Source organism: Oncorhynchus gorbuscha, unplaced genomic scaffold, assembly GCF_021184085.1.
Source record: "Oncorhynchus gorbuscha isolate QuinsamMale2020 ecotype Even-year unplaced genomic scaffold, OgorEven_v1.0 Un_scaffold_1811, whole genome shotgun sequence".
Classification (NCBI taxonomy): domain Eukaryota; kingdom Metazoa; phylum Chordata; class Actinopteri; order Salmoniformes; family Salmonidae; genus Oncorhynchus; species Oncorhynchus gorbuscha.
This window is the reverse complement of record NW_025746485.1, coordinates 1-25,247: the sequence shown is the minus strand read 5'-3', so window position 1 is coordinate 25,247 and position 25,247 is coordinate 1. Positions and strand designations below refer to the sequence as shown.

The 25,247-nt window shown below is 42.9% G+C and overlaps 2 protein-coding genes and 1 pseudogene across 2 annotated transcripts; 1 reads left to right on the top strand and 2 right to left on the bottom strand.

The window, feature by feature from the left end:
• Positions 1 to 373: 373 nt before the first annotated feature.
• Positions 374 to 10,651, bottom strand: LOC124024262 (annotated as a pseudogene).
• A 629-nt stretch (positions 10,652 to 11,280) lies between these two features.
• On the bottom strand, positions 11,281 to 18,151 carry LOC124024263 (synaptogyrin-2-like). Its single transcript, XM_046338252.1, is given in 5 exon segments — positions 11,281 to 13,506; positions 13,509 to 13,626; positions 14,288 to 14,424; positions 14,910 to 15,147; positions 17,942 to 18,151. Coding segments are annotated over 5 exon segments (687 nt in total). The 5' UTR covers positions 18,041 to 18,151; the 3' UTR covers positions 11,281 to 13,411.
• Positions 18,152 to 20,523: 2,372 nt separating this feature from the next.
• Positions 20,524 to 24,733, top strand: LOC124024265 (transmembrane channel-like protein 6; the record flags this gene model as incomplete). The annotated part of the gene is made up of 4 exons (XM_046338254.1): positions 20,524 to 20,660; positions 22,988 to 23,094; positions 23,633 to 23,776; positions 24,578 to 24,733. Coding segments are annotated over exons 1-4 (460 nt in total), but the record flags the coding sequence as incomplete, so codon positions are not given.
• Positions 24,734 to 25,247: the final 514 nt, after the last annotated feature.

Genomic DNA, 25,247 nt, shown 5'->3' with positions numbered 1-25,247 from the left:
ACCCTAAATCCTAACCCTAAATCCTAACCCTAACCTAAATGTAAAATTATTTAATACATTTGTATTATGTTCAATCAATTTTCAGAATAACAGCATTGCACATCCATATGACTTGATAATAACACACAAGTGCTAATTAATAACAAGGTATATTCATAGTACCCAACCTAAATGATGTGATAGTTACATAATGCAGACAAATAGTCATCTTCTTTGATTTTGTATGTTTTCCAACCTCACCCAATAAAAGACTCCGGGTGTATCATGATAGATTTTACTCAACAAACACCAGTAAAACAAAACAGGATGATGTGAGATTCTGCGTTTGTTCTATATTCCTTTAAAAAACATATTTTCATAAAGGTCAATGGAGTCACATGAAGCAGGTTTTTATTTTTTGTATTTTCATTGTTGGACATAAAAGACTAAAAACACCAGCAAATCATCTCCAAGTGATTTTCATTGTGGAAATCTGTTCCCAGGTATTCCCCTGCACAATAGAGAGACACGTGATCATATACAAATGTAAGCACGGTTTGAAATGATCACGTTTTAGTCAAATATATCTGTTTGGGCTTCATGTGGTCAATTTCCAGTCTACAAATGATTTGTAATTCTGTTCCGGCCCACCGACCATCCGCTCAAGAACAAAATCATCCCACCGCTGAACTAGTTGATGATCCCTGACGTAGGGTATAGTGTCCTGAAGTATATGATTTTTTTTTCTTTTTCTAAGACGAAACTGTGATATACACTAGGGGGAAAATACAACAAATCCATTAGTTCCTGGATGTACAGTATCTGCATTTTATGAGTTAAATCACAGTTTAAGACATTCTGAAAAAGTCTACATTACTTGACAAGATAGCCGTTGGCCTAGGAAGAGGATGGCCATCAAGAGGACATCCTCAACTAGAGGACTTTGTTTAGGTAGCCTAGGCTACTCTAGGCTCCCATTTACTGAACAGAATGTCTTGGCCCTGAAACCTTGAGTTGAGTTCATTAGGGAATGCGACTAAATTATTATTTTAAATGTTTTGCAACATAAAATGAAAAAATGACAGGTAGCCCCTCCCTGTTTCAGTCTGTTTTCTTCCATTTGATGCTTACCTCAGGTCACACCAAAATGGCTTCTGATCCGTGATTGATCGATTGGGCTGCGTGTCGTCTTCACAGTCAATTAACAAGCAGCAAGTTAACTTTTGAGTGCATGGAATGTCAACAACTATGTTCCACATAGCTACTATATGTCCTTGTTTCCTATATGAACTCCAGACCCTCATACTTCACGTCTCCTATCTTGGTTTCAGGTAACAGGATCTGGCCGTCCAGTGTGAATGCCATTATGTACGAGGCGATTTTCCCAGCGTCCTCCTCCGACTTGAGAGCCACGATGATATGATCGTCCGTGTTGGGGACAAACTTGAAGGAGGAGAAGCCGTGTGTGGGGTTATGCGGGCCCACCCGGTTCACGGTGACGTCCTTGAAGTCCGGCGAGCAGCTGAGGACGAGGTTGGCAGCACGACGCTCGTCAGCCGTCTCGTCGTAGCGCTCTTTGCTAGCGCGGCGTGGGAGGAAGAACCAGCGCTGCAGGCTGTCGCTCCACGTGGCCGACTCGTGGATCAGGTAACCTGGGGAGAGAATGTCATGAGAATCTGAATATCATAGAGAATGCTAATAGTTTGCAAGGGTAACTCTAACTGTATATGCTAGGCTAACACAGTCAGCATAGCCTTTGCAGTTAGCGTTAGCATGGTTAGCATTTTCAACCCTGCAGCTCTCACCTGGAGGTTCGATCCCAGCTGCGGACCTCAGGAGGTTGTACTTGGGGACCCAGTTCTGGTGCTGCACGTCCCCGATGGCCCACCACCTTTACCCACTCAGGGTTGTTGTTGACCACCTCCCCCGTGGTGGTTGTCCACTCTTTCCCCAGGCCACCCACGTACAAGTGCTCGTCCTTTACTGCTAGCCACTCCGCTTTGAACCCTGAAAGAGGGAAAGAGGGTCATTGGGACACACATCAAGATGTTATGATTCACTGAACTACTGTACAGCAAAATAGGGTGCAATTCAATATTAGGAAGGTGTTCTTAATGTTTTGTACACTCAAGTGTTTACAAATGAGAATGAGATCCAACAAATTCCATTTCCATGGTTGTTGTCTCCCCCAGATGAGGTTCTTCAACAGACCCCTTATAGTAAATAAACAGATTAAGTTCCAAATCTGCCTGCCTGGTCTACACAGTGAGACACTCACAATGCCAAATTGACCCTTAACCCCTACTCCATATTCACTGAGAGGGATTAAATAGGTGTCAGCAATATGGTGAAAATTCTATCTACCCTATTAGAAGGCAAGATGAAGCATTTACCATAGAATGTATACTTATTCAATCCTTTCAGATCTACAGGAGCCTAGGAATCGATTCTGCACTTGAATTTGGCTCATCGACCTCACTGACCTTTGGAGACGGAGCCGTCCCCATCAGGCAGGATGACCCAGGGCACAGCCTTGCTGCCGTCGATGTGGTAGACCACGCCCGTTCGGTCATCCACGCTGTACAGCTTCCCGTTGAACACCACCAGCTCTGACAGCTCCATGCCCCGGCCCTTCTCCGCCAGGTGGCTCTCCAGCAGGACCCTCTCCGCGTCCCATTCCACGGCCACCTTGGTGCCACTCTCCGACACCAGCAGGTGGCCCCGGCGCATGTAGCTGAACCATGTCAGCTTCTTGTCGCTGCGTGAGTCTGTGTCCAGGTCGGCAATGACCCCGATGCGGTAGCGCGTGCCCTGCGGCGTCCGCTCGGGGGTGCTGAGCGGGTAAGTGTCATTGTAGCGGTCGGCCACCTCGTCCATCGCCATCCCCGTGTGGCCAGACTTCCAGTTACGGGAGCTGGGGACCTTGGAGTAGGAGCCCGGGTTCAGGTGCATGTAGAGGAGGACCAGGGCAATGGCCAGGACCAGGGCTACGATGGCCTTCAAATTGAGGCGGAATCGGGGTCTGGGGTGTTGGTCATGGAGGCCAACATGGGAAGTCCTCCGACTGAGATGCGCAGGGGTTCATAGACGGATCATTCTGCTCCAGTTGGGTGTAGCCTGGAGAAACAGGCATGGGGGAGGGATCTGAAAAGGTTAAGGAGAGGAGAATGGAGGGGTCAGAGGTCTGATTTGAGGGAAAGGCTGCCCTCCTCAGCTACAGTACACAGGTGGAATCTCAATTGTATTTCCTTGATTCCTCTCCTCACCTCCTTTTCACCGACTCACTCAACGCACTCACTCTCACCAGTAGTTAGATAACCATGCATTGTTATGACTTTGGCCTCGATCCTATAGACAATCAGTGTTGCAGAATATTTCACAAGTGTCATGACTCTCAATCATCATGTGTATCTCAGTGCAATTTTGAGAAAAATATAGCAGCTTTAGAATCTGACGGCACTATAACAACCCCACAACCGCTGAAGAACTCCTTGAAGATGTCACATGGATTAGGTGTTTTGATTTAACAGTTGTTAAGTCTTTCACAAGAGACTAATATCAGTGAAACACCAAATCAGTACATAAACATTCAAATAAATACTGTGTGAGATTTCACACCAGACAACAGTATACAATACACACCAGCTTCATTCAGATCCAGGTTGCCTGTAAAAAAACTGAAAATAATGATACAATCTCTGCTCACAAGGATGTTCTTCTTTAAGGCTCACGTCTGTCCATATAGCGGACCACTGAAAGAACACTAGCTTGCAGATCCTGAAGAGAATGTCTATGTACAACCAATGAGCATCCCACAGCTCAGTTCTGCTGTGAAGGAGGAAGAAGCGGTAGCTACAGGTGAGACCAATAGAAGCTGGCCACAGGTGTGCAGGCAGTGTGTTGACGTGGAGCCTGGGAGTGGCCCATTCAGTGACATAAAATGGGACAATATGTCGTTGTGAACAGGTAAAGCAGGAAAGGTAGCAAGTAGACACCCGGAAACCACCCAAAACCTTGTCATTCAAAACTCTCAGTCAGATGGGGTGTTCAAAAACTAGCCTACTTTTAGTGGTGAACAGGTAGAGCAGTCTTTATTAACACAAGCATTTCGCTACACCCGCAATAACATCTGCTAAACACGTGTATGTGACCAATAAAAATATATTTGGATTCATTATCCCAGAGGGACCTAATCTCAGTAGCAAATCTCCTGTGTTCATGTGTTCTGCTTATCAGATACTCAATCAACATCACTCGTGAGAGAGAAAGTCAACAGGCGAAATAATAAGGAAATGCAATCCTGCCTACGTTTTGGTACATCTAAATAAGAAACCGTTTGCCACAGCATTATCGGTGGCTTTTGTGATAGTATCTGTCTCCATACATCTGAAAAAATTAATTATACACTCAATGTAGCCTAAATATTGGCTGATGATTCAAACTGAATTCTTCAGCTTCTCTATGTTTGATACATACTTCAGTCTGAGACCGCCGTCGTTGAAGTCATTTGTGGTAATGTCAAAATGATGGGTATTGTACAAAACATAGTAATCAGTGATTGGATCATCTCTAACCAATCAGGAAGCAAAACCAATGACGAATTTTCAAGTATTCTGACTCTGGCTCAACTCATTGGTTGAGTGTAGAATTAATTGGACCAATCAGTACTGTTAGAATTTTTTTCTATTCTTGATATCGTCATGGAGGTACTCAGATCTAGATTCATTACGGAGAAGAAACAAATGCATGTGGCGTAGCCTAAATGTTAACTGAAAACATCTCAAATGTGAATCGGGGTGAAAGGCAATTATCGAAATCGAATGAAGCATCCATTTGAAATGCGCTCTCAGAAATACACCAACATGTACACCCTCAAGAAAATCTTTGTGACCTCACTTTGAGTCGGTTCCAGGAGCGACACATCCTGTGACCAGGGTATAATGTCTCTAAACCAAGCAGCAGCAGCCCCTCTTCTGCTCAAAGGCTCTTTTATACCAGGACTGTGGCCAGGGCCCCCAGCCAAACAGAAGTCCATTATGACACCCTGAGACTCTCTGCTCTGTGGCAGCCTTCCCTCTCCGGCATGCTAGTCTAACACACAGGCACGCACACATCAGCTGGTTGAAACTAAATCACCAGAAAACAGATTGTTGTTTGTGCACCCACACTAAGAAGTGCCTGAGGTGTGAGCATGTAGGTCCTCAAACACACAGCATCAATTACAGGGTAAAGTATCTGTGATGGATGGAATCCCAACGAGACACTACAGACATCACACACTATAGTACATATCTCCAACATGTCTCTCCTCTAGCCAGGTCCCAGATCTGTTCGGGCTCTAGAGCAAATACTATGGTCATTGTCATGCCATACATAGGAGTAGGTGAGGTATAAGCAAGCACGCACAAACTGATCTGGGACCTAGTTACCTCTTCTCCACAACAAACTCCTCAAATCACAGAGTCCATACAGGATCTGCTGTCACTGAAACAAACAAGAGCTCTGGTAGTATGGAGTTACCCTTTCTTCTCCTCCTCCTCCTTCCTGAAAGCTGGCCGACTGTCATCTCAATTCCACAACCGCACCAATGGACCAGCTACACTCTTCCGTTGCCCAGAGTTAATTGAACGCTGAGCAGTGAACTCCTTAGTTATCAGCTGAAAGGGATTGGCTGTGCAACCGTGACTAAGGGTAACAACATCGGTGGTGAACTTTGACTAGACTTGGGGGATTAGTATTGATTAACCACCGCAAGTCCAAAGGGGAAAACCTAGCAAGGTAATTGACAACTACTCTTCACCACTCTTGTCTTGCTTGACCTTTGTGCATGTATAGACTGCAAGCCTAGGTAAAGTCAACATATTGTTCCTCTAGTCTGACCTCGTCCCATACTGTATGTTCTGTAGCCTGTAGTCTGACCTCGTTCCATACTGTATGTTCTGTAGCCTGTAGTCTGACCTCGTTCCATACTGTATGTTCTGTAGCCTGTAGTCTGGCCTCGTTCCATACTGTATATTCTGTAGCCTGTAGTCTGGCCTCGTCCCATACTGTATGTTCTGTAGCCTGTAGTCTGGCCTCGTTCCATAATGTATGTTCTGTAGCCTGTAGTCTGACCTCGTTCCATACTGTATGTTCTGTAGCCTGTAGTCTGACCTCGTTCCATAATGTATGTTCTGTAGCCTGTAGTCTGACCTCGTCCCATACTGTATGTTCTGTAGCCTGTAGTCTGACCTCGTTCCATACTGTATGTTCTGTAGCCTGTAGTCTGACCTCGTTCCATACTGTATGTTCTGTAGCCTGTAGTCTGACCTCGTTCCATACTGTATGTTCTGTAGCCTGGCCTCGTTCCATACTGTATGTTCTGTAGCCTGGCCTCGTTCCATACTGTATGTTCTGTAGCCTGTAGTCTGACCTCGTTCCATACTGTATGTTCTGTAGCCTGTAGTCTGGCCTCGTTCCATACTGTATGTTCTGTAGCCTGTAGTCTGGCCTCGTCCCATACTGTATGTTCTGTAGCCTGTAGTCTGACCTCGTTCCATACTGTATGTTCTGTAGCCTGTAGTCTGGCCTCGTCCCATACTGTATGTTCTGTAGCCTGGCCTCGTTCCATACTGTATGTTCTGTAGCCTGTAGTCTGACCTCGTTCCATACTGTATGTTCTGTAGCCTGTAGTCTGACCTCGTTCCATACTGTATGTTCTGTAGCCTGTAGTCTGGCCTCGTTCCATACTGTATGTTCTGTAGCCTGTAGTCTGGCCTCGTTCCATACTGTATGTTCTGTAGTCTGGCCTCGTTCCATACTGTATGTTCTGTAGCCTGGCCTCGTTCCATACTGTATGTTTTGTAGTCTGGCCTTGTCCCATACTGTATGTTCTGTGGCCTGTAGTCTGACCTCGTCCCATACTGTATGTTCTGTAGCCTGTTGTTTGGCCTCGTCCCATACTGTATGTTCTGTAGCCTGTAGTCTGGCCTCGTTCCATACTGTATGTTCTGTAGCCTGTAGTCTGGCCTCATTCCAACCTGTATGTTCTGTAGCCTGTAGTCTGGCCTCGTTCCATACTGTATGTTCTGTAGCCTGTAGTCTGGCCTCGTTCCATACTGTATGTTCTGTAGCCTGGCCTCGTTCCATACTGTATGTTCTGTAGCCTGTAGTCTGGCCTCGTCCCATACTGTATGTTCTGTAGCCTGGCCTCGTTCCATACTGTATGTTCTGTAGCCTGTAGTCTGACCTCGTTCCATACTGTATGTTCTGTAGCCTGTAGTCTGGCCTCGTCCCATACTGTATGTTCTGTAGTCTGGCCTCGTTCCATACTGTATGTTCTGTAGCCTGGCCTCGTTCCATACTGTATGTTTTGTAGTCTGGCCTTGTCCCATACTGTATGTTCTGTGGCCTGTAGTCTGACCTCGTCCCATACTGTATGTTCTGTAGCCTGTTGTCTGGCCTCGTCCCATACTGTATGTTCTGTAGCCTGTAGTCTGGCCTCGTTCCATACTGTATGTTCTGTAGCCTGTAGTCTGGCCTCATTCCAACCTGTATGTTCTGTAGCCTGTAGTCTGGCCTCGTTCCATACTGTATGTTCTGTAGCCTGTAGTCTGGCCTCGTTCCATACTGTAGCCTGTAGTCTGGCCTCATGTTCTGTAGCCTGTAGTCTGGCCTCGTTCCATACTGTATGTTCTGTAGCCTGTAGTCTGGCCTCGTTCCAAACTGTATGTTCTGCTGAAAAGGTTTATATCGTTTAACTTTTCAACATGACAACGAATGATAGGCTAAAGAGTTGGCTATAGAACATACAGTACGAGGCCAGACTACAGAACATACAGTATGGGATGAGGCCAGACTAGAGACACAATCTGTTGACTTTACCTATGCTTGCAGTGCACACATGCACAAAGGTCAAGGTTGAAAATTCACTGATCTAGTATCAGCCATTACCAAAAAGACAACCTCCTATCACTATGACAACTTTAGACCTGAGAACACACCAAGGTGTGTCTGCGATGCAATTACAGCATGTCATGATGGCGGTGTCTTCAAAGTAGCCTTGCCCTAGATCTGTTCGTGCTACCAAGACAATGACAATAGCAGTTAGCAAGACAGCAAAAATAGACCTGGGAGCAGGCTATATTACTCAAATAGGTTACCTGCGGAGTGTTGACTGGTAAACCCACAGTGGAAGTCTGAAATGCATGGACTATAACATGTTTTATATCGTTATAATAGGTCTATGTTGTTATCCACCCACTCTGATCATCCATTTGAATGGTCTTTGTGTAATTTTAAAGACTTTATGATATGTTTCCCTGCACACCAATGCACTTTAAAGTAATTGCCCATTGTGTCTAGATGTCTATTAAATTTGACTCATAATTAATTCCAATATGAGTATGTAAAAAAATAGTATGTTAAAAAGCAGCTTTTCTGTTTTTGAATGGTGTGGGCGTATGCTGCGCATTAAAAATATTCACATGAGTAGACTGCTGATTGGCCAGCTATATGATCCTCTATTTTTCCTCAGCTCGGGGATATGAACTTGCAACCTTTCGGTTACTAGTCCAATGCTCTAACCACTAGGCTCCAACGCTCTGACCACTAGGCTACCCTGCCGCCCCATATAATGGACTTTGGCACTACAAAGGTTATATGTCATTAAAGGACACATGTGTCAAGACAATAAATGGTCCACAGTGACTGCTGTTGGGCAGGGGTTGCAGAATGAGCATAGACGAACTGTTTTCTGTCTTTCAACTGAGCATACCATGTGATGGTACCTGCTGCTAGCAAATTCAGGGGTAGCCCTGACCGGGACTCGAACTCGGGTCCAGCTAGTCAATAATTTAGCTGTTAGGCCAAGTGATCCGAACCTCTTGACAATGTTGCCAGGTGATTAACCTCGGGTAGCAACATTGTGGGAAGCATCCCAGCTGTCTAGAGACTACTAGGTGACAGGTTAAGGTCACTATAATAGGTCTCTAGGCCTAGTTGTTTCAAGTTATTTTTGATTGCAATAGTTTATGCATTTTAATTGTTTTGAATATGTTATGCTGTAGATAAATGGTGTTGAACGACAATATTCACATACAAGCAGTCACTATTCAAAGTAGGCCTATCTTCCTACTGATGTATGACCTTGTCTTTTACATCCCGCAGTTATAAATGACAAGACTAGATACTGCTTCTACCTACAGTGCTGTGTGATCATGTGGTTGGTTTATAATGGGTTTTACAGCAGTGTTAGACTGGCAGACTTCCACTGGCATTGCGCCTGTATGTCCCCCCTTTGCTGTTTTAACAGCCTCCACTCTTCTGGGAAGGCTTTCCACTAGATGTTGGAACATTGCTGTTATAACAGCCTCCACTCTCCTGGGAAGGCTTTCCACTAAATGTTGGAACATTGCTGTTATAACAGCCTCCACTCTTCTGGGAAGGCTTTCCACTAGATTTTGGAACATTGCTGTAATAACAGCCTCCACTCTTCTGGGAAGGCTTTCCACTAGATGTTGGAACATTGCTGTTATAACAGCCTCCACTCTTCTGGGAAGGCTTTCCACTAGATGTTGGAACATTGCTGTAATAACAGCCTCCACTCTTCTGGGAAGGCTTTCCACTAGATGTTGGAACATTGCTGCGGGGACTTGCTTCCATTCAGCCACAAGAGCATTAGTGAGGTCGGGCACTTAGGCCTGGCTCGCAGTCAGAGTTCCAATTCATCCCAAAGGTGTTCAATGGGGTTGAGTTAGTGTTCTCCTGACCCAGATTTGTCCTTCGGGCTGCCAGATGGTGAGGCGTCGAATGGCGATGAGCTTTACACAACTCCAGCTGACACTTGGCATTGCACATGGTGATCTTAGGCTTGTGTGCGTCTGCTCGGCCATGGAATCCCAATCCATGAAGCTCCTGACTAACAGTTATTGTGCTGACATTGCTTCCATAGGCAGTTTGGAACTTGGTGTGGAGTTTTGCAACCAGAACGGACAATTTTTACACACTATGTGCTTAAAAATACCACTTCCAGCTGAGCCGTGCTCCTAGATGATTCCACTTCACAGTAACAGCACTTACAGTTGACAGGGACAGCTCTGACAGGGCAGAGATTTGACAACTGACTTGTTGGAATGGTTGCATCCTATGACGGTGCAAGTTGAAAGTCACTGAGCTCTTCAGTAAGGCCAATCAACTGCCAATGTTATATACACCTGTCAGCAGCAGGTATGGCTGAAATAGACGAATCCACTCATTTGAAGGTGTCCACGTACCTTTATGTATATATATATATATATATATATATATATATATAGTGCATTTTAAAACATGCTAACTCGAGCCCCCATCATCACACTACTGACAGATTAGTGAGTAGGCCTAATTCGAACATGAAAAGGGGAAGTACATTGTGACAACATATGAGTGCTCCCGTTTAACTAGGATATGCTCTAGAATTGTCGGATAATATTAAATAAAGGCGACACGAAGCTTCGTGGATGCGCAACTGTTACAAATAATGTTAGAACGATACTCACTACAAGTGATATGCCGCCAAATAACAGTCCGATAATGATTTGATTGGCGACAACACCGCTTCGTTTAAATCTAGGATACAGTGTTTAGTCTCCATCGTTTGCATCATTGGGGAAACCATGGGCTACTTCCTTGTTCAGTGACAGTATAAAATAAGTCCCGCCCAGGCAACGAAATCTACCTAGCCTACGAATTGAACAGTATTCTGGATTACTATGCGCTGCTTGCGTAAACTGTTTGTTGTTGTTTGTAACGTTGAAACATATCTAATATGTGACTTTCATTGCAATGCAGGTGCAACAGCACATCTGAAATCATTTGCCGTGTTCGAGAGGATAAAAACGTAATGTATCAGGGTAAAGAGTGACTGACTGATCAGTAGTTATTTATGATGCAAGGTTTCTTGTCGATCAGTCAGTCTTAATCGCATGCAATGTCGAACAAGCTCTTGTCCATGATAGCAGTAACGGTGCAAGGCTTCAAATACCACACACTATGTTAGTAGTGAAAGGTTCCTGGCATTGGCATACATTGAAAAATTGACAAGAGTCATGGGATGTTTATGTTGCACAATGTCTGTGTTTTCAGTAAACTCCGCGTCCAATGTGAAACATAATAACTAGAGGTGACACACAGGGCCCACCCAGAGAGAGAGAGAGCACAAATAGCCTTACTAGTTATAGTTGTAAATCTTATCTACTTTTCACCGGCTCCTTTACTCTCCCTCCTTAGCGGCTGCTCAAATATTTGCCTTTGGAATACACCCTTCTTAAAAAAGGGCCAGTCTCCAAACAGGAAAAGCCTTTATTTGGCAAAGGTTCGGTTGGTGGTGTAGTAGGCTTTTATAAGGCACTTTGTGCAACAGACTGCAAAGCTCAGTGCAATCTTGAAACCCAAGAAAGAGGGCATAATAATTGGTGAGATCACTTCATCAGAGATAACGTAAATAAATGAGCTTATACCAAAGATATACCAAGAACAAAGGCAGAACCATATGTCGTTTTTGATGAAGGTTCTTACTCTGGTACTGTATGGAATTCATTGTCATGCCCAGCAGGATTAAAAGGCATAGGTCATTTACAAAACAATTTCAATCTAATATCACAACGCTGCCTGAGAAAGACTAGTAGTCAAAACACATTGCAGTTGTGTGTCCTAATGTAGTATGCTGACTGCTCCCATATGTATTATTTTGTAATTATATTTTGTTAATAGTTCACTAGTTTATTGAAATGTACTGGCAGCCTACTCATTTTCTTTCAATGGAATACCATTACAATTACAATTCAATATACTGTATATATTACCTACTTTGTATGTTGTCTACCTCACTTGCTTTGGCAATGTTAACACATGTTTCCCATGCCAATAAAGCCCTTGAATTGAATTGGTATTTTGTTAAACTCATCTATGAGAATTCTGATATGAGTTTGTCTGAAAAGGTGTGTGTCATGGACAAGAACACACCAGAAGTGAATAAAACCGTTCTCAGGCACGTTCGGAATAGGAGGTAGGTAGGAGACAAACAAGTTGAGGAGAGGGCGTTCCTGATACTAAACACACACCCTCGTTTACCAGATATATTACAGACTGGTTTGAAACTACAATAAAGATCAAATGAAAGGGTTAACATGACTTGGGAGCATGTACTACAAATGACAGAAAGATAACGTGTTATCCAATTTACCCCCCAAAAATGTTCTGCTGGTTTCCCAGACCAAGATTAATAAACCTATTCCTGGATGAAAATCTACTTGCAATGGAGCTTTTCCATTAAGCGTGAGTTTCAGTCCAGAAGTAGGTTTAAACTGGGTACAGGAAATAGGCTCTGAGTGAGTTCAGTGGTGGTTTTTAAAAGCACTGATATACAGTAGTCGTTAAAGGTAGCATTTTTCAGACAGTGCACCCATTATTGGGACAAATAAAAGTATGGGGCGGCAGGGTAGCCTAGTGGTTAGAGCGTTGGACTAGTAACCGAAAGGTTGCAAGTTTGAATCCCCGAGCTGACAAGGTACAAATCTGTCATTCTGCCCCTGAACAGGCAGTTAACCCACTGTTCCTAGGCCGTCATTGAAAATAAGAATTTGTTCTTAACTGACTTGCCAAGTAAAATAAAGGTAAAATAAAAAATGGGTTTGCAGAGAAAACAAAAACAGTCTTCGTTTGTCAATAACTTAGCAATACATTTGATTTCTAGATATATGGCAATAAGTTCTGATATCCTGGGCTGGCTAGATCATTGAAATTATCAAAAGGTATTTGTATATGCACTATACCATATAACTGGATTAGGCAGCATAGAAAAATACAGTGTGTCCATAGCATAGCATAGCATCATTATTTGCAATACAAAGCAATGATCCCAGCGACAGAGACATATGTTTCAGTGGTTTGATCTGAACTTCAGTGTCCACATGACTGCATTACATATGTTACAAGACAAACAGTGCAGAGAACAACAGAAAGAACATATGACAGTTACCTCAAGTGGTGATGACACTCTGAATCTCACATTTTTACATGGCATTCTAGGTTTTACCCTAGTAACAGTTTTCCTTAGATTCTACCTGAAGCTCAGCTCAGGCACTCTAGTTGTATGTATAAAAATGCAGCAAAATATCCATTCACAACCTAAACTACAATATGAATACCAACTGAAATCATGTCAACACACCCTTCATTATGTAAGCGCAACACCTGCTAAGACTTAAACAGTTAGGTGAAAGGAGAGGACCAGTGGAGTGCTGAGATCAGTCCACATAGCTGAGGCAACATAGCCTGGTCCCAGATCGTTTTGTGTTTGGCATGACCGTAGGAGTTGGCAAGACAGCACAGACAGATCTGGGACCAGGCTACAGGCACCAATGGCAACTTAAAAACTCAAACCCCCCCCAAATCTGGTCAATGGTCCAGTCCCTCAGTAAGACGGGGGCTGGTATGGTGCTGGATGCTCTTGGTTTTGGGGGGTGAAAGGGGACTGCTGGTAGCCCTCTGGCCCACTGGTGGGGTACGGGGATAGGCGGAGGTGGATGGGTAAGGAGTGCTGTTGTCATAGGCTGGGTCTGTGTAGCCCTGGTCAAGGTCACTCACTCCTTGGCGATATCTTGTATAAGCAAATGTAGTCAATAGAGCCTGTGAGAGGAAATATATTGGTAAATACGTTTTTTAAAATCCCATAACACGTGTCACAAAGTGCTTATACAGAAACCCAGCCTAAAACCCCAAACAGCAAGCAATGCAGATGTAGAGCATTATGTGTATGTTATAATTACTGACAGAGAGTGTTATGTGTAAGATAAGTAGAAGATCCTAGAATGCCTGGTGCGCTGGCGCTTGCAAACTTGATTTAGAAAACATCTAGCTGGACAAGAGACAGAGCCTCATCAGTGATTAGCCTCTCCCCATCTGTAGTTATATGTGAATATGGGTCTGAAATTCTATGCTACACTATCTATATACATTTCAAATTATATAGCTGCATTATCACTGTTAATATGTACATGTATTCTCCTTTCCTTATAGAACCACAAAGATTACTTCTATGTGTGTGTGTGTGTGGTGGTGACCAAGAGATATAAATACTCTGGAAAAGGACACATCTGCCTTGTTCTTGCCTAACAGCCTGTAGCAAGTCAGAACGCTAACAATCAGCATTAATTACTAGCGGGTTAGGGCATTCACTGTCGACCGCTCAGACCAGCTGCAGCTAGCAGTTTCAAATAGTTACATGCCAGTTGAGAGAAAGAGAGACAAAAAGAGAGAGAGAGAGAGAGAGAGAGAAAGACTGACTCACCCAAGTGACAATGGAGAAGAAGGAGAAGGCCACTACGGCTCGGGCGGCGTCGACAGGGATGCCTGCTACTTCGGTGGTGTGAGACCACTGATTGGTCAGGACACAGAAGCAGATGAACCAGAACAACGTCCACACTCCTGACAGAGGAGGGAAAGTCAAGTTTATGGTAACATTTCCTACAAATTCCCTCTTCCTAATGCATTATAAGTGCATTCCTAACACCATATGAGCAACTACACTGTGAGTGTAGTTATAGATGTTTATAAGCAGTGCACCTTTAGTACCTAACTTGTTAAGTATAGTGAATTGTACATGACATAAGGCATTATAAACCTGCTTGTAATGCATTGTAATCCTGTAGCTCAGTTGGTAGAGCATGGCGCTTGTAACGCCAGGGTAGTGGGTCATCCCGGGACCACCCATGTAGAATGTATGCACACATGACTGTAAATAAAAGCGTCTGTAAATGGCATATATTATATTATATTATAGGAAGCTATTCATATGAAGTGTTGCCAATATTATCGTTGAAAAATCTGTCCATAAGTGTCAGTTCTGGGTGCCAAACTACAGCCTTAAAGATTTAGCATTGGAGTATCACAAACAAATGTTTTCCCCTAACCAGAGAAGACCAGGTCAGCAGTGACAATGTTCTTCCTCTCTTTGGCGTTGCTGATCTGAGGGAAGTAGGCGTCCAGTATGATGAAGACGACGCAGGCGAGAAAGGCCAAAATTCCAATACCCACTCCGAAGCCGCATGCGCTGTCATTCCTGTTGAACATGCATTTGGTGTCAGGCAGGAGTGAAGGGTTGACATAGCCTTCTCCAGTGATGGTGGCAAACACCACTATGGAAAAGATCTGAAGAGACAACAACATGTCGGTTAGAACACCTTGGGGTCCGTCACATAGGCCTGTTATCATATTATCACATAGGCCTGTTATCATATTATCATCATATTATCACATAGGCCTGTTATCATATTATCACATAGGCCTGTTATCATATTATCACATAGGCCTGTTATCATATTATCACATAGGCCTGTTATCATATTATCACATAGGCCTGTTATCATATTATCACATAGGCCTGTTATCATATTATCACATAGGCCTGTTATCATATCATCACATAGGCCTGTTATCATATTATCACATAGGCCTGTTATCATATTATCACATAGGCCTGTTATCATAGAAGACTGTTATCATATTATCATAGAAGACTGTTATCATATTATCACATAGGCCTGTTATCATAGAAGACTGTTATCATATTATCATAGAAGACTGTTATCATATTATCACATAGGCCTGTTATCATATTATCACATAGGCCTGTTATCATATTATCACATAGGCCTGTTATCATAGAAGACTGTTATCATATTATCATAGAAGACTGTTATCATATTATCACATAGGCCTGTTATCATATTATCACATAGAAGATTGTTATCATATTATCATAGAAGACTGTTATCATAGAAGACTGTTATCATATTATCACATAGGCCCGTTATCATATCATCACATAGGCCTGTTATCATATTATCACATAGGTCTGTTATCATATTATCACATAGGCATGTTATCATAGAAGACTGTTATCATATTATCACATAGGCCTGTTATCATAGAAGACTGTTATCATATTATCACATAGGCCTGTTATCATAGAAGACTGTTATCATATTATCACATAGGCCTGTTATCATAGAATACTGATCTGATATATTATCACATAGGCCTGTTATCATAGAATACTGTTATCATATGATCACATAGGTCTGTTATGATATAAGACAGGTGTAACACAGTGTTAGACAACCTGTAACCAATCACGAGGACATACAGTACGTCCTGGGGGAAAAACATGAAAGGTAATATGTCTGGAGGGATGCGTAACGGTAGAGGATAACTTCAAGGGGAGTGTGTTCAAGTTTTATTGTCACATGCACAAGTACAGTGAAATGCTTAACTTTCAAACCATTGTGTATGTTTGGTATGATTTCAGGGGTTGACTCGTAGTGGATGTGGACAGCCTTATGAAGCCGACCAGAGTGGATGTGGACAGCCTTATGAAGCCGACCCGTAGTGGATGTGGACAGCCTTATTAAGCCGACCAGTAGTGGATGTGGACAGCCTTATGATGTGGACAGCCGAAGCCGTAGTGGATGTGGACAGCCTTATTAAGCCGACCGTAGTGGATGTGGACAGCCTTATGAAGCCGACCCGTGTGGACAGCCTTATGGATGTGGACAGCCTTATGAAGCCGACCTGTAGTGGATGTGGACAGCCTTATGAAGCCGACCTGTAGTGGATGTGGACAGCCTTATGAAGCCGACCTGTAGTGGATGTGGACAGCCTTATGAAGCCGACCTGTAGTGGATGTGGACAGCCCACACCCACCCACTACTCTATCAACCACAAAATGTGCATTCTATTGGAATTCCCATTGAAACCCTTTGGACAGCTATAGCAGTGTGTGGGTGAAATGTGTGGGCTCACTCAGTTTAGCGCAACGCTGATTGGTTATTATTTTAATGGTATCAAGGGAAGCCAAATGCTTGCTGGCTTCCTTGCATTCAATGCTACAGGCGGCAACAATGTCATGCTCCTTTTGACCATACAGCATCAGATAGATAGTGCTCCTCTGTCTCCTGTATGTGTAGCCTGTTTCACTCGATCGGATGCTTTCTCCGGTGAGACACATCAGCCACTTGCGAATTGAAGGAAAATTGTGAAACAGAGACACAAAAGATAAATGTATCTTTTTTCTGGATCAATTTTTTGGGTTGCCTGGGGCAAGTGAACTGAGCAGTTGCAAGTTGCGTTGAGCTTGCTCCTCGGTCAGCCCATTGGGGTTTTAAGTGAAAACAACCAAACTGGGGCCCCATGACCTGTATCCCATGATGATTTCCGATTGGTATCCAATGGGACTTTTCCATAAGGGCGTCAGCTTTTGGTTAGCTAGCTCAGTGCATCCAAGATCTCTTCTTGGCATTGAAGTGTAATGCAACATCAATGAACATGTTTTTCCCCATTAAACTAAACATATTGTCCATCTTATAATAATATTAGATGGTTGCATGCAAACAAATTGTCATCACAGCTATCCTTGCAGAACTTTTACAGGGGTACGGAAGTTGATGGGATGACCGTGTGGTGGATCTGTCAGACTGACAGTTGATCAGATAGTAGCTAAACAAACCTCTTCCACGTCATGCCAGCGAGCTAAAGTTACAGCAGCAAGCTACTAACATCTGTAGCTCAAAAGCTGGCCGTTGGGAGGCTTACAACTACCATTCATCAACAGTTGGCAAAAAGCTTAGTTGGGTTGACACAGCTAAACTGGCCACGAGTAAAAGTTCCCTACTAGAACACATCTGGATAGCCTGTTAGCTAGCATTAGCCAAGTGTCATTCGCAACTTTTCCACAACATCACAAACTAGAAAACAGGTCAACAACTCTTTCATGTTGTCTTCTTGCCTTGATGCGCAAAGCTTTTCCATAAATAGAAAATACAACTGTGATGTGCACTGTAGTTAAACAGACAGCTAGCTATGGTTGCTAGCTAACGTTAGCTACTTCAAAAGTTTCCTAAGATAACACGCTTAGCTGGCTGTCAACCTAGAGTAAATCACTCACCCAGCTCAAGATGCGGACTATGGTTTGAGGTTGTTTAACAAAGCTCATAAAATCGAAGTCACCTCCGGACAGCGAGGCCCCATAGGCACCAGATTCCATTTTTTATATATATTTTTTTATGCCGATTAATATGTCCCAACTTCAGCTAGAAAATGACTATGCGCAGGTCTCATTTGTGAGGTTTTGTTTTCACTCTCATTTCCTGAAGAGTTAAAGAACCGCCCCGGACAATGACCACGTCATCTCTAGGAGTACTGCTACTCTCACAGTAACCTTATGGCCATAGTGTTCAGTATTGTCACATTATCACACATTTTCAAAGGGTTTGTACAAAATCAATAAGCATCTTTCCTCTCTCTATGTGGCTGTGTCTCCTTACACACACCCCATTGTGTACACAATGGCTTGTATCTTTATTAACTTGTTATCAACTTCATTTTCACAAGCTTTGAGAATAATAGATAGGCTTATGTAGCCTAGTGGCTGACATTATGGTGTAGAAGAGAGGAAGATAAAGTATAATTCTGGCTATAGTGTATAATATATAATTCATCGTTATTGTCAAGGCTATAGCTCATCATCAAGGCAGTGTTTGCAATTAAACCCTAGGAACAACCACCTTCCATAGGCTATGATGGTGGCATCCACAGGAGGTTGGTGGCACCTTAATTGTGGAGGACAGGCTCATGGTAATGGCTGGAGCAGAGTTGGTGGAATGGTATCAAATACATCCAGCACATGGTTTCCATGGTTTCCATGTGTTTGATGCCATTCCATTTACTCCGTTCCAGACATTATTATGGTCTGTCCTTCCCTCAGCAGCCTCAACTGGCCTCCCAATCAGCATGCTACCTTTTGATTGGGACACAGGCTGTGTAATGTGCTTTGGACATGAAAACATTGCACATTGACCACCAAATAGAAAACATTTATTGGTGTTGTTGTGAGGTCTGCATATCACTGTTATTCACGTCAATATTTTAGATTCTCTAATATCGTCTCAAACAACTGCCATCATATCCCACTAAACTTCATTCATAATGTAGGTTTACCACTAGAGGGCAGCAGAAGCACACACAAGGCATTCCTGCTGTGAGAGACAGACCGTTTATTATGAATTATATATTCACTTCATTTTATTCTTTAGTGATGTGCCAATGCATTTTAGTTGTGCACCACTGTAATGCAGGATTGCAATTAGAATGTTACATTGACTTACAAAATGTATTCAAACTGTCTAGAATAAACTTGACATTCATTTGGAAATATTTTATTAACGTTTTCGAAACTTTTCGCATAATGAACACACCTCTAATGAGGAGAATGTATTTAATTGGTTGAATCTGCGCCAGAGAAAGCCGCTCGAGCTTAAAGTTGATTGGTGATTTGGGGCTGTGCAGTCTTGAAAAAAAATGAAGTCTTCAGAAATGGTGAGGGGTAGAACATACAGTCTTATGCATCAACCTATTCAGTTTGAAGTTATTTTTTGCAGTTACAATACATATGCAGTTTTTCTAAGTCGTAGGCTACTGCCTATAAATAATGATTCAGAAGTTTATTGTATTGACTGGTGTTGTTTCTATTGTGTTTCCATCTGGAAACCTGTGGAAATGGAACTAACACTGAATCAATTCACAGCTGTTAATTAGTGGAGGCTGTTGGGAACAGTTATAGGAGGACGGGCTCTGTGTAATGGCTGGAATGGAGTTATTGGAACGACTCAAACATGAGGTTTCCATATGTTTCATACTGTTTCAATGATTCCATTCCAGCCATTACAATGAGCTGTCATCTTATAGCTCCTCCTACCAGCCTCCACTGCTGTCAATCACTTAGAAACTCTGCATGAATTTATTTAATACATTTTGTTGGATAGCTTTATATAAAATCCAAAGGTATTCCAGAAACTAGTTATTAGAAATATACATACTGTATTGTTGTTTTTCTTTAGTAAAATGAACTCAACTAGATCCAAGAGGGAGCTTAAAGGGGCAGTAAGCAATTGCTACATACATTTTTGCAGAATAGAACTTAAATGCCTCATGGGCTTAGTTCAACTGTAATACCCGTCAGAACCCGAAAGCTTCTTTTACTCTGTTTGTAAATGAATTAAATGTAAACAATGTATGCTTACAACAATAATGTTGATATAATGGATGGTCAGTCCTTGATTGTTTTATTTTCTTTAACCTCCACAAGTTCCTCTGAATTCCTGTTGAAGAAGTTCCTGATAACATGTGAACATGGCACATTGTCTGTGGTGAGGATCTTTGGGAGGATGGAGGACGAGGAAGCAGTACACTAGTGGTCTGTGGGAGGAACCACTTCCTCTATAGTCTTCTTTTGATTGTGACACAACCCTTCCGTCAGTCTTTTCTTCTTCATATTTTGGGTTTGGTAGATAATGAGTTGAGAGTGTAAGTTGGTCAGACAAAGTCCTAACTCCTAAACCCACCCACTAAGAGCTCCTAATAGTTCCCTCTCCTGGGAGCTGGAAGACAAGACTGGGACGATGCACTAACTACAGTATATACCACAACAGTACCTCTGTTCCACCAATCCTGTCTTCTTGGTGTGCTCCCCCTATGCTTCTGTCTGTGATTGGAAAAGGGTAAGTCCATGATCCAGACAGACAGGTGTGGCCCCACAGAGTGAAGACCAGGAGGATGGCATACAGTGTGGACTTCAATCTGAGACCTATAATGGAGCTTGAATTAGAGTAAGTTGCTCTTTACTCTCATCTCTGTTAATGGTGGGATGTTTAAGTAGAGCTGTGTTTTGTAGCCCAGGTCTGTCCACAGTTGCATATTCTGCAGGAGATACTGCACTATTGTGTGTGCTTTGTTGTTCCTCGTTGTTAGTTCTAGTTTCACAAACACTCTCTGTCTGGTTGTACATAGTTGGTGCATAGGACATCATTAGTTTGGAATAGGTCAAGGTTTAATCTCAGTTAACCCAGAACAACATTATTGCGTAATTTGGTCAGATGCTGGATGATGGTACCATTTCCGTTTATGCAGTCTGTTCACGTGAGATTAGTCAAGGTCTAAACATCCCATTCGAAAGCTCCTTTAACGCTGTCCAGCTACTGTATGGTTGTAAGGAAGGGAACACTGCCGCTCTCTAACCAAGGTTGATTTGAGGAGCAAACTGAAGCAAAGAGCTTTTGGAGGACAGTGGAAGTTGATAAAAAAAAAGTGCTTCTATATTGCAGTGACATATTAGTTTCTCCCAGACTGTCTAGTGTTTGTTTAGTGAATGTTATTCTCAAAGACAATCTTGTTTAAAATATATAGCTCCATTATCTGTTCTACATACATTACACGTGGTTTTAGTAGTTAAAGTGTACACATAATTTTTTACAGAAATTATTTTCTTTTGATTTATTTTATTTTTATTTCACCTTTTATTTAACCAGGTAGGCCAGTTGAAAACAAGTTCTCTTTTACAACTGCGACCTGGCCAAGATAAAGCAAAGCAGTGCGACTAAAACAACACAGACTTACACATAAACAAACGTACAGTCAATAACACAATAGAAAAAAATAATAGAAGAATCTATGTGCAGTGTGTGCAAATGTAGAAGATTAGGGAGGTAGGCAATAAATAGGCCATAGAGGCAAAATAATCACAACTTAGCATTAATACTAGAGTGATAGATGTAAAGATGATGATGTGCAAGTAGAGATACTGAGGTGCAAAAGAGGGTAAGTAATAATATGGGGATGAGGTAGTTGGGTGTGCTATTTACAGATTGGCTGTGTACAGGTACAGTGATCGGTAAGCTGCTCTGACAGCTGATTCTTAAAGTTCGAGAGGGAGATGTAAGACTCCAGTTTCAGAGATTTTTGCAATTTGTTCCAGTCATTGGTAGCAGAGAACTGGAAGGAAAGGCGGCCAAAGTAAGTGATGACTTTGGGGATGACCAGTGAGATATACCTGCTGGAGTGCCTGCTACAGTTTGGTGTTGCTATGGTGATCAGTGAGCTGAGATAAGGCGGGGCTTTTACCTAGCAGAGCCTTGTAGATGACCTGGAGCCAGTGGGTTTGGCGGCGGATATGTAGCGAGGGCCAGCCAACGAGAGCATACAGGTCGCAGTGGTGGGTAGTATATGGGGCTTTGGTGACAAAACGGTTGGCACTGTGATAGGCTCCATCAAATTTACTGAGTAGAGTGTTTGGGGCTATTTTGTAAATGACATCGCCGAAGTCAAGGATCTGTAGTATAGTCAGTTATATGAGGGTATGTTTGGCAGAATTAGTGAAGGAGGTGTTTGTTTTGCGAAGTAGGAAGCAGATTCTAGATTAAATTTTGGATTGGAGATGTTTAATGTGAGTGGAAGGACAGTTTTCAATCTAACCAGACTCCTAGGTATTTGTAGTTGTCCACATATTCTAAGTCAGAACCGTCTAGAGTAGTGATGCTAGTCAGGCGGGCGGGTGCGGAAGCGATCGGTTGAAGAGCATGTGCTTAGTTTTTCTAGCATTTAGAAGCAGTTATTTGTCCTCTGGTCTGTTTCTCTCTTTTGGATATGTTCCAGTGACCCCAGTTGCCTTGGCAACATTGGAGCCTTTTGTTCTATTAATCATTGTCCTGAGAATAGGAAATCATAACATCGACAAGCACTGGCTATTTTTTCCTCAATCGTTGCATAATTCATATTGAATGTGTTTTTATATGTAGATAAAACCAAGAATAAGGGAAAGGTGGATACCTAGTCAGTTGTCCAACTTAAATGTGTCTTCCGCATTTACCACAACCCCTCTGAATCAGAGAGGTGCGGGGGAATAGTGGGTTAACTGTCTTGCTCAGGGGCAGAATGACAGGTTTTTACCTTGTCAGCTCGGGGATTCGATCCAGCAACCTTCCGGTTACTGGCCCAACGCTCTAACCACTAGAATAACACTGCTGTGTGTGTGCATTTGTTTACGCATTTACAAGTATCTGTCCATTCATCTGTACAGCCATCTGTTGATGCATGCACATGTACCATAGCCCTCTGTCTGGTATAAACCTATTCTATTCCATTGCTCAACGTTCACCAGGAGTCTTAGGGGTGATGATACGGCCCAGGACTCTATGACGGGAACAGGTCTGGAGAGTGGCAGTCGTGAAACCCTGGAAATGGAGGTCCTTACAACAGAAGGCAGAGGTACTTCTATATGTGGTTGTATCCCAAGTGGCACCCTATTCCCTATGGGCCCTGGTCAAAAGTAGTGCACTATGTGGGCAATCGGTTGCCTTTTAGGACGTAGCCAGCTTGTTACAAGTGAATGTTTTCCAGTGAACTGATATGCTCATTGAGGTGAGGACTGATATCTTCTAACTCCCTGATAACCACTACATCCATAACAGTGTTAGCCTGGTCCCATACTGTGCTGTAGCCAACTTGTCTTTATCATTGCCATGCCTACATGTATGACAAAGAACATAATACACAGAGGAGTTGGATAAAGCACAAGCAGACTACCACCAGGGTCATGTTCATTAGGCACCAAATGTAACAAAACTGAATGAAACAAGGAGAGGCTACTTGGACTTGTTCAATAAGAAATGTTTGCAGTTGAAACATTTTTTAAAATAATTGTCCATTGCATGCCCTAATGAACACGACCAAGGCCAGTACAGTGTGTCTTACTGAATATATTTTATCATCTGATTAATCATATTCAATCATATGTTCCCCACAGATAGGCTGGCCAGCCAGATGAGTGATGTCAGAGAGCGGGCAGATGAGAGGAGTGAGGAATCCATACAGACCAACCGTCTGGTCAGGAAGTGCTGGTCTACCGCCACCCTGAGGGTCCTGTCCTCCATGCCCAGTCGCAGCATCGGTGAGACCATCCTTTCAGTCACAAGCCGGTTTGTTAACGGGGAAACCTCAGGGTTGTGTTTAATAGACACAGAAGGGAAGAAAAATGCTTGAAACCGTGAGGTACTTCCTGAATTTGTTCAAATAAATGCTTGTTTTCGTTTGACGTTGCAAACGGTTTTGCCACGTTGTGCTCTAATGAACAAGACCCAGGTCAAAGGCTTTTGTGTGACTCATAAAGAGACTATGGGTGATATTTTGAGAGCATACAAAAATGTTGCAGTTCCTCTTGTATCTGCCCTGTTACCCATGTGGATCAGTTGGTAGAGCATAGCACACAGGGTTGTGTGTTTGATTCCTACCGGGAATCAGTATGAAAACGTATTCACTCACTACTGTAAGTCGCTCTGGATAAGTGTAAACGCACCACACACATTTTAAATATGTACAATGGTTCGGAAATCTACATCTATGTGGATGGTCAAAATGGGGGGTCTAAGAACATGAATAAGTCATTAGATGAGTTTCCTGTCTCTTGTCTTACTGTGTCAGATGTTTCAGAAAACTACTGGAGGAGAATATGGCCTACGCAAAAGTCACTGACCTCACAAGTGGTTGACATTTGAATAAACTGCTGGGGTGTATTCATTAGTGCACACCGTAGCGAACCATGTATGCTGTGCAACAGAATACTTAATGGACAAGTTCAGGTTAGACAAATGTTTCGGCCATTTGTTTCCGTTTGGTTCCTAGTGAATACACCCAGGTAGTAAATGTCATCTTCCTCCTTTTAAACCTCAGGAAATGGTCTCTCCTCACTCAGGGCAGCAGAGTCGTCTTGAAATCATCTCCCAGTGCAACATCCGTTCTACTCAGCTGCGCAGGTACCACCGCCAGACCCAAGACGTTTCCCTCTCCTCCAGACCTAGTATCCGTGGCTATGGGATCGAGGCAGACTCTGAGGATGTCTGTGAGGAAGGTGAATCCCCAAACCCACTTCACCATCCACCCCTGAAGGCAATAGTCTTTCACCAGCTTTGAGGGGCCTTCTACCACCCTCACTACAGACACAGGACAATGTGTATGGCATTTGAAACCAGACAGTTTTAGATCTTTTAGATCAACCTTTGAACAGAGTGAACATTCCCTGACTGTCCCTCCGCTGAGAGTCAGTGTCTGTTTTGTGTGCTCTGCTGAGATGGGCTGTACCAACAAGAATGACTCCGCTGTTAAAAAGTTAAAGATATCAAGGTTTGGTTAGAAAATGTTATACTGAACAAAAATATAAATCAACATGCAGCAATTTCAAAGATTTTACTGAGTAACAGTTCATATAAAGAAATCAGTCAATTGAAATGCATTTAATTAAACCCCTAATCTATGGATTTCATGACTGGGAACCACGGTAGGGGCGTGGCTCAGAAAACCAGTCAATATCTGGTGTGACCATCATTTGCATCAGCAGCGGACACATCTCCTTCACATAGAGTTGA